The 10,080-nt window shown below is 42.2% G+C and overlaps 1 protein-coding gene across 1 annotated transcript; it reads right to left on the reverse strand.

Moving 5' to 3' along the window:
- Positions 1 to 890: 890 nt before the first annotated feature.
- slc13a5b (solute carrier family 13 member 5b) lies at positions 891 to 8,148 on the reverse strand. Its single transcript, XM_076734499.1, has 12 exons — positions 7,989 to 8,148; positions 6,840 to 6,968; positions 6,622 to 6,758; positions 6,158 to 6,378; positions 5,892 to 6,072; positions 5,676 to 5,798; positions 5,332 to 5,544; positions 5,119 to 5,225; positions 4,871 to 4,992; positions 4,226 to 4,387; positions 3,015 to 3,152; positions 891 to 1,937 (listed from the first exon to the last, which is right to left on the reverse strand). The coding sequence occupies exons 1-12, from the start codon at positions 8,085 to 8,087 to the stop codon at positions 1,812 to 1,814; spliced, it is 1,758 nt and encodes a 585-aa protein (XP_076590614.1). The 5' UTR covers positions 8,088 to 8,148; the 3' UTR covers positions 891 to 1,811.
- Between the last annotated feature and the right edge of the window lie 1,932 nt (positions 8,149 to 10,080).

Raw genomic sequence — 10,080 nt, forward strand, 5'->3', positions numbered from 1 at the left:
GAGGCAGAGAAACACGTGTGCACTTTAAAACACAGGTAATTGTCAGTTGAGAAAGAGCCGCCTGGTGATGAAAGTGGGATCATTTTGTTTTGGATGACACTGAGCGATGACAATGCTGTTTTTTAACAGCTAATACTGAGTTGTCGTTTCACCTGCTTTATCAAATCCTCCCATTTGTTTAAAAGCCCAAACCAGGCCATTAATGATCTTGCTGTTAAATCAGCAGCTTAAAAATTAAACCAAGTGTTTTCGTGGAGTTTACTGTAGAAAAACAATTGTGAGCAAAGCACCATGACAAGAAAGAAACATTAAAACTTTACATTAAAACTCCTTTATTTTCGTAGTCTGTCACAGGCCAATGAAACATTGTTCATTTCAGCCCATTTCGGCACTGGAGATACTTTATTCATCATTTTCCATGTACAAAAATCTTGAAAAGTGAAGAGGAAAAGAAAATACATTGGTTCTTAAATAGCCTTATTACAGTTCAGACAGAAATCATTGATGCAGTGACATATTTCACAATGTCAGCACGTAGTGAATTGATTAACATGTTGAAAATGTTTTTACAGTACAATAAATCAGTACAAGCTTGTATAGGCTTGTTGTTTTGTAGTGACAATACATTTCAAAGTTCAGCTGATCCTGGAATTGTGACAAACCACCATACGTCCTGATATATAGGTCGACACAGGGGTCAGTTTGGATAGAAGGGGCCAAAAGTACATGTTTACTTGAAGTCAAGTGTCAGCTGCATTGTGCATATTAGCCCATTATCTATAAATACCAAAATGGAAAACTTAATCAATGCATTCACCACTGGACAGCGGCGGTGGAAGAAGTATTTAGATTTTTTCTTTTCTTTTTTTTTAAAGTACAAGTGGCAACAGTGTGCAAAATAATCCATCTTAAGTCTTGCAATAAATGTTTGACTTTTGTCAAAGTACAGATTTTGACACAGAAGCGTATCAACAGTAAACGTGGTTATTCGGCGGCTGAACTGCCCTCGTCAGTGTTACGTGTAATGTTACTGGATTATTTTTACTAATGTATTTTACTGAATTTTAATGTTGGATCTGGTTGAGATGGGGCTGATTTGTATGCGGTTGCATAGTTTTATCTATAATCAAATGTCATATTATCACAATATGAAAAGTAACTAGAAACTACAGCTGTTAGATAAATGTAATAGAGTAAAAAGGACAACATTTTCTTTTGAAATGTAGTGGAGTAAAGCAGAATTGGCATAAAATGTAAATCCTTAAGTAAACTACAAGTACCTTAAAAATCGTAATTAAGTGCATTACTTGAGTAAATGTGCTCTTATTTTATACTGTATGTCTTATAGCTATCAAGACATGTCTACATGTGACTACGTAAAACATTTCTAATCACTCTGACCTCATGAATAGCCCTTCCTATGATTCCTTTGACAAAAAAATGAGTGGACTTGAATGGTGTTTCTAGATTTGGCTGCTTAGGTGGATTATAACATCTCTGGTTGAAGATATAAATAAACTGGAAGTGTAACTTCATTATGATACAATGTAAATAAAAAAAGATTTTGAATTAATTCGTCAACAAGTGTTCTTCCATTCCTAACCATGTTCATCACCACTTTCTTTCACAAGCAAGACTCAGTTGTCAATGAAAACAAGCCTTGAGGGGCTCGTATTCTAGCAGCAGTCGGGCGCATACGGTCCACCGTGTGGTCCTGTGCTGTCGCTCTGTCCAGAGGTCTTTGTCTGGCACCTGCGGATAGGGAGGGCAGGGTGTGCGTGGATCGTCTCCCATGGCTCAACCAACCTGGGTCACACCCCGGTGACGTTGGCCCAGGCGGGGAAGGAGTCCAGGTTAAACATGGCCTTGCCCCAGCTGTTGATGGCCAGTGTAATACAAAGGATGCCAATGATGTTCAAGACTATTCCTGTCCTGGCCTGAGGGGAAGGAAGAGTATGTAGTGATATTAAAGCAATTGCTGGACATATTGGGAAATACTCACTTTGTTGCTGAAAGTTATATGAGAGGACTGATACCACTTTCACGTTTTTCTGTTAAATATGAAGCTGCAGCCATCAGCTGGTTGGTTTAGTTTAGATTGGAAAAAGGATGGAAACATCCAGCCCGACTCTGTCCAAAGGTAACAGAATCAGACTACCAGCCCCTCTAAACCTCTCTACTTAACACATTACTGTATGACTTGTTAAGTGCTAAGTGTGAAAACACAAAGTTGTGTTATGTGCCAGACTATTTCTTATATCTCACAGTGACAACAAGACCTCGGGAGGTCTCTGCTCCCTGAAAAGAAATAGTCCAGTATACAAACCAACACAACTTTTCGTTTTTACTCTAAGGTTTTTGTATAAATTAAGCAGACTAGAGAGAATGTGTTTATTTGTGAGGTTTAAAGGTGATAATAGGCATGTTTTGTTATCTTTGGATATAGCAACGCGAGCTGTTTCACTTGTTTCCAGTCTTGGTACTAAGTTAAGCGAACCAGCTGCTAGTGGTAACTTCATACTAGCATGTAGACATAATGGTATTTAGACAGATAAGTGAGATTTAGAGGTGATTAGACACAAATACACCATTGCAAAATGCTGTTAAGACATGTCCAAAATGAGAGAATCAACAAAAAGAAGTGGAATCCCAGGTGAGTTCTGAGATCAGTCAGAGGCTGAGCTGCCTCATAATCACACAGCCACATCCCACAGCCAACATTTTAGAGAGTCAGCACATTGACTGCACAAACTGTCCAGCGGTCAAATTTGCGAGAATGACATGCATCGCATGCTTGCATCGCTTTTTAATCTGACTCTCGGCAAGAGAGCAAATGAGTGTGTTTTCCAAAACAGTGTGTTATTCCTTCAACAGTTTTAAGGTCACAACTGCAAATGACTGTGGACACAAAGGTTCAGCTGTCCTGACAGTGTAACAGTGGACCTAAACTGACGACTTTGCATGTTCAACATATAATTTACTGAACAAACATCACAAACCACTGCCATACTCACCATGTCAACAACCTTGAGGTATCCGTAAGAGAAGACTATGGCGTTTGGAGGTGTAGCAACAGGCAGCATGAAGGCAAAAGAGGCACTCAGTGTACAAGGCACCATGACGTACAGTGGATTGATTCCAATGGACTGAGACTGCAATAATCACACAGAAAGCTTCAAGAGTCTGAGACAGGGATGAACATAGCCTTGATAACAAAATCCTCCACTCCTCCATCTGGCTATTTTTCTGCAGCCGTAATCACTGACTCATAACTCAGAGTGAAATGTGTGCAATTCTGTGTGGAGTGAAAACTCTCATTAGGTGGGTGTAATTAAGATGTAATTCCTGCAAGCTTGGGGCTGAGTCATGATATCCAAAATAGAAAAGCACTACATATGTAGCGATAATGGCAGACTACTAAAATGCAGAAAACATTACTCTGGAATTTGCTGCTGAATTACATATCCCACAGCACAGTAGCTTACAAGCGCACAGTAATTTCTGGTTCTGAAAATAAACAAAGGGTGAAAAGACTTAAACTTTATAGTTTGTCTTCTTCAAACTGTATATCAGGTCACTGCGATGACAGTGTTTTGTCTGATGTTTTTTATTTAAATCAAATGCTAAAGATTCACTTGACAGGATGACACAAAGTGACATACCACAAACCAAGATGGCCACAGTGTCATCTCCCCACTTTCAGCTGTGTGTAAGTGATCAGATGTTCTTTTTTTCCTCTTTTCTTTCTATCTCTATTTTCACATGAGGGTTGGACTCCATAAATATCTATCTGAATACCCTGCTCTGCTTGGCGCTGTCTTTCACAACCCAGCTTTGGCATCCTCTCAAGTGCTCGACTAGCGGGCACAGTAATGCCATTCTTCAGCAGCAGTGGGGTGGGCAGCATTACTAGGCGCTGGGCTGAATTGGTGTGTTTGGCAGGTTATTAATGGGAGGAGGGGCCCAGGGAAAGGGGACCAAACATATTCAGCCTGAATGACCAACTAGATGGGTAACCAAACAAGGGAAAATAGGCCGGCTGCCACTGGGAGTAGTTTCAATGCTGGACTCCAATTGGGGAAATCGGTTCAAAAGAAATTACACATATGTAGCACTTCACCTCACTGAACCTCTGCTTCCAAACATAATTGTCTGTCTCCTGCAGTCTGAGATTCTGCCTCTGCCTTCATCAGACGCATTTCACTCTCTCTCTCTGGGAGCTCACCATGGAGGCTAAGACAGGTAAGAAGAGCGTCGCAGTGGCCACATTGCTGGTGCACTCGGTGAAGGTAGCAATCAGCAGGCATAAGATGATAGCAATTGCCCAGGGAGGGATGTTTTGCAGGGGAGTCATTTGATCTCCTATCCACTTTGAGAGTCCTGATTCCTGCAGAGATATACGTAATAAACATATACAGAGTTAGTCTCTTCTGGAAATGTGCACAGTATTCATCTCATTACCGTGAGTATACTACAATTAAGGTTTGTGCATCACATAAAGTAGTCTTTGAAATGTAATGAGTCCTATTTGCAGCATAAAATTTAAAATGAAAAAACAACAGCAGCATGTTCAGGGGAACATTTGAACAGCAGTAGGAAATGTTCAGTTCAGTTGAGCAAACTGTAAATAGTGAGACTGATTCCTATGAGATAAAATTAAAAAAAAATGTGATGCTGGATTACATGTTGTCATTTCCTGTGAATCCAGTGCAGGAATGGCAGACTCCACCACTAACAATAAAAACCACTGCAGAGAACCATGAAGCCACCACCACACTTCCCCCTCCTTAGACGTTATTATTCATACCATATTGTGTGTAAGCTCTCAGCCCATTTTCCCATTAACAGTATGACTGTCACTGTCACTTACTTCACTGCCTTTGGCCAGAGCAAAGCCTCCTCCAAGAAGAAGCACGATACCCCATGGTAGCTTCTTTTGGGCAACTTTCCAGGTGAGCAGAGGAGGAGTTGGGCCAGCAGCTTGATGGGGTGCTATAGAGCCAATAAATTCAATGTCAGTATTGAATTACTGCACATTCTCCACCTCTCGAAATATGATTATAACTGTATGACACATAATCTGTATTCTTCCAGAACGAATAGCTACGAACGGCTCACCTGTGTCAAAACTTTGGGTCCTCCACGAACAGAAACGTGGGGGTTTTGAGGGCAGGACAAAGAGAAGGACCGCAATGAAGACTGCCACTGTGGCGTCCGTCACATACCTGAGAAGTGGAGTGATGAAGGAGAGAGCAATCTCAGTTACATGAAAGTTTCCTCAAAGCAAATAATTCACAAAAATATGGCTCAGAAATGGAAAAATGTACAAACTCTGCTTTGGAGTTGAAGATATCTGTTGCCCAGCCGGCGACAAAGCCTGGGTCCCTTGTGAACCACATCACCACCAGCAGAATGAAGAGACCCAGGACACTTATCTCTCCAAAGGACATGGGCCCCAGCAGACGGTGCTCCTCACGGATCACATTATATGCAGCAATGTCCTTCTCTGTTTTCAGAGCCCCGCAGCCCCACGTTTTCTTAAAGCTGGAGGGATCACATGGGAAAAATCTTCGTGTCACCTCTGCACTCAAACACACTCCTGATGCAGGAAAGTTTCTTGATGTTGATTCAAGTCTCTGTCACTATAATTAGGCTTTAACCATCATCAAACTCACTTGAATCCCATGAAGACAAACTGCAGCCAAAGCCACGCCAGTGTGAGCATGAGGATCATGTTAGGGAAGGCAAAGCCGAACCAGGAGGCAAAGTTAATCACGTCTCCGTTCTGAGGAAAGAGTCTAAGGAAAACAACAAAAGGGATTTTTAGATTTCATACACCAAAACTGAAAGAAATACGCCATGGCTAAACAACGCTTTGAGGAAACACTCACTGGTTCATCTGGCCCTTGAGCACCAGATTGGGACCGGTTCCTGTCAATGTGGCGGTGCCTCCGATGCTTGCAGCGTAACAAACACACAGGGTCATCCCTTTGCACATTCTCCGCTTTTCTGCTGCGTCCTTATGTCTCTCAGCCTCCACTGTGGCATCTAAGAAAGTCACCACCACTGAGGCTGCAAACAAAGAGCAAGGAATGAAAAGAGCTGTGTGTTTTCAGAAGCGCCCAAACAGATTGTACTCGAAGGTGACAGGGCTCACCTTGTCCCTCACTCTGCTTCTCTGTCTGTTGAGGCTGTTTGCTGTCAGTCTCTGATGTCTGAACCTGCTCCTCTGAGCTGAGAATCTGAGGTATCTCAGCCTCACTGCTGTTGAGCTGATCCAGCACTGCTTGAACAATAGGCACCATCATGGCTGTGGTTGCCGTGTTACTGATCCACATGGACAAGAAGGCTGTCACACCCATGAAACCCAACATCAGACTGCCACGAAGAAAAAGAAAAAGCATAAATACTGTCAGTGGCTTTGGATTGAAAGACGTGGCCTCAAGTGTTTCACAACAATCACTAAAATAGAAAGAAAAAGATAAAAGACTTGAAGCCTCTTTATCTATAGGAGGCGTTTTTGAAGTCACAGTTGATTAGATATGCTCCGGAAATGTAGGTCTGAAAGATGACATGCCAGACAGATAATCTGCCATGCAGGTGTGCCTCTGAGCCACTCACAGCGCTGGACGCACACCAACAAAGAGCAGCACCCTCAGGGCAATGCGCTTGTGCAGATTCCAGTGCTCCACGGCTATTGCGACCATCAGTCCGCCCACAAACAACAGGTTTGCGTCCTTCAGGTACTGCATACACACCTGAGACAGCAGGGTCACAAAGAGTAGGTTAAGACGTGTATCAGGAGAAATGCCTCACAGTGCTGATGTGATTTTACTTACTTGTTTGGACTGCATAATGCCAAACAATGGGAAAAGCAGGGCTGGGAGGAGAGCAGTCACAGCCAGTGGTAGGACCTCTGTGCACCAGTAAACCGCCATCAGGACTATCACATAGGCACATTCTGCCTCCTGCGTAAAAAACATACAAAAACATAACAGAAGATGCAGACAAGCAGAAGACCCCTTCTGGAAAGATGCCATGTAAGGTGTAAAAACAGCTTGTGGTGGTAATATTACGTAATCTTTAAAGGGATGTTATTATGGTTCAAAGGGTAAAGATAAGTGTGCTTGTTGTCCATTGTTTCTGGTCACCTGCTTGCACATTTGCCTAGATCATACTTCTGAACTCCATAAACACCCCTCAGTTATTATTACATGACATAATCATTCTGCCACCTTTTATTGGCAGGTAGACTGTGTAATTAACACTCAATTACAGCTTCTTCTTTTTTTTTTACTTAAAAGGGTGTATTAGCTGCTTTTATATTGATACTTGTTTTAAAAAATCCTTTGTCGTCAATTTTTGCGAGCAAGCAAACAGTCCTAAAGTTTGAGAGCCCACATTCTCACCCCCTCCTCTACCTCATGTCTTTGTTCATGGCTGCAGTCTGTGTCTATCACAACATGCTTACATGCCTGCGTGCATGTCTGCGTCACATGAAGGTATAACATGGACAGAGCCCTTTGACTGTGTTCCCACGCTGGACATGACCCTTCATGTTAACAGCTAGGAGTTAAAATAACAAGACTTCAGAGCGCTCCAGCCTCAGGCAACACTGGACAGCGCTCATGCATTTTGCCACAAGTGCGCCGCGCACTTTCTGAGTCGCATCAACAGGTGCACGAGGGAACCGGTGCAAATCACTCATAAACCTCATTCTTAGGCAAAACACGTCTATGGCGCGCTGAATTTGCGCATAAAGTTGGTTGCTTCGCTCCTTTAAATTGCATGCGCACGTTGTTTTTTAAAACATATAGGCTTAATTAAAGAAGTTCTGAGTAAAAATGCCAAATAGCAATTAGAGATGCAGCATTTCAATTATTCCATGCCAAAATCGCCAAGAATTGCCGAATTTCTCCACTTTAACCAGTATGGCAATGTTTTATCTAAATAAATGCATTGTTTCATCCAAATCAGTTACTACATACCGATGTCCCGATCACTAAAGGCAATGGAAGAAGAAGAAATGGAGTTGAGAAGAGGATGAATTCATTCTTAACAGAGCGAAGATATTTGAAGAATGCCATCCTGAAGCAAAACGGAGAAAAGGAGGCTTTCGCACCATGGATCGCGCTTTTGAGGCGCGGAGGAGAGGAGGAGGGGGGGAGTCCCACAGCAGATAAAGGAGAGAGAGACAGAGAGAGAGAGGGCGAATCACAATGCAGAGAGAGAGAGAGAGAGAGAGAGAGAGAGAGAGAGAGCTAGGGTGCTCACACCAAAACAAAAGAGCTGACTGACTGATTATTCTCAGAATCAACAAAAAAGGGTTCTTCCACAGAGTTCTTCCATCAGCAAACCTCCCAAATAATCACAAAAAACCCCCCAAAACAAATCCTGTTTTCTCCAGTCGTCGCTGACACTGACTGAACTACTGCAAACTTGACACAAAGCTGAGGTACTTGGAGTTCCTGTTGCTGATTAGATCAGATTTAGATTTGTTTGTCCTTCTGCAAAGAAAATTGTTTCCACCTTCCATACAACCTCAGAATACACAAATACATAAAACCGGACATAATACATCAAACCTGACAACCACATAGATGAATCCCACACCATACACCCACTACCAGCACATTCTCAAACTTCACACACACAAACACTCAAACTCAGCCACAATTGCATTACAGTCTATTCAGTTCTGCTACGGCAAAGGGGACGAAACTCCGGCTGACCTGAACTGAGCTGCCACAACATATGGACAGGTGGACTGAAACCTTTAACTCCTTTAGTGTAGTGAAGAGGATTTTGTCAGTTGTGGCCGTTAAAGAACTGCGCACAGTGAGCTGATTCATGCTGGTATCCTCCTTTGAATGAAGAAAAGGTGAATACTTATGTCTGTTGCATCAGATCAGATTATGACACAGATTAGTCTGTGACTCACTGTGGTGTGAATTAGAAAAACTGTGTCAGACCGGCAACGGGGCCGTGAATTTTAGTAATCTTTATCAAAGGTGTGTTTTTGTCATAAATGATGAATGATGGGCCACCGCCTGGATTTTTAAAATACTGAGCTCATGAGTCCCACCTGCTTAAGAAACTAGTCATAAAAAGAGTTTTTCTGATAAAAGTCTGAAAAATATCTCAATCTACTGGTCGGTGTCAAGCATGGAAGCTGCAGGCCAGTGAACACAAACCTTCAAACCTTCAGCTGAGCTTCTGAAGAGTTAATTGAAACACAGTGTACACTGGCAGATAAAATAATAACGTCTCCCTTAAAGCAGGGCGCTGTTGCCAACCTTGACAACGTGTTGCAACCAAAGCGCTGCCATTCAAGACATTTTGTGTCTGCTTCGAATTACCTGTATTCTGTGCACTGATTAAGAAATTGCATTTCGCAATTATTTCAGTGAGCAGTTCTCCTTCTTTCCTCGGTGTGCACTCTCCACTGACCTGAATTCTTCAGCCCCGCCTCTCTGCAGCCTTTCAAATGCCTGCTATTACAGTGAGTTTGTTAGTTTCAATCACCGTTAAGAACAAGTCACTAAACTGTAAAATGAATTGTCGCAAAGTGCTGCAATAAATAACACTGTCGTAAATGGGAAATTGGATATTTTTGGCATGTGGGCAAAATGGCCACCACTTCTTCAAATATTTCCAGTTCCAGGAGAGTAGATTGCCTTCATTTGTGTGTATCAATCAGTTTATGTTGTGCTATGTTTGCACGGTTGTTGAAACCTCATGTGAGAGTACCACAGGGTATATAAATAGTCAACATCAGTGCATTTTACCCTCATGCCAGGAGGGGAAAGCCTGGCTTCCTCAAACGTAGTCCAACAAATGCATTTCTTTACCAGCAGTCTACATATTTTGACAGCAATGTGGATTTTTCTTTACTGTATTGTGTAACACACACAGCTCTCCTGGCTTTAAATGTAACCCTGTGGCGTCTGTTTTGGTTGGATTTGTTGTGCCTAGTTTTCTTAATTCAGCCTCTTATTTCATGGCACACTTTTACATTTTGCTCTTTGGTTCAAATTACTGTATTTAACAGTCAGTGGATGAGATGATTTTTGGTACACA

This window comes from Chaetodon auriga, chromosome 7, assembly GCF_051107435.1.
Source record: "Chaetodon auriga isolate fChaAug3 chromosome 7, fChaAug3.hap1, whole genome shotgun sequence".
NCBI classification, from domain to species: domain Eukaryota; kingdom Metazoa; phylum Chordata; class Actinopteri; order Chaetodontiformes; family Chaetodontidae; genus Chaetodon; species Chaetodon auriga.

Coding starts and splice junctions, on each gene's coding strand:
- slc13a5b (XM_076734499.1), bottom strand. CDS start 8,087: ATGGCATTCTTCAAATATCTTCGCTCTGTTAAGAATGAATTCATCCTC. Junction 6,073..6,157: donor GAAGCAGAGTGAGGGACAAG/GTGAGCCCTGTC, acceptor CTTTGTTTGCAG/CCTCAGTGGTGGTGACTTTC. Junction 4,993..5,118: donor GACCCAAAGTTTTGACACAG/GTGAGCCGTTCG, acceptor TTGGCTCTATAG/CACCCCATCAAGCTGCTGGC.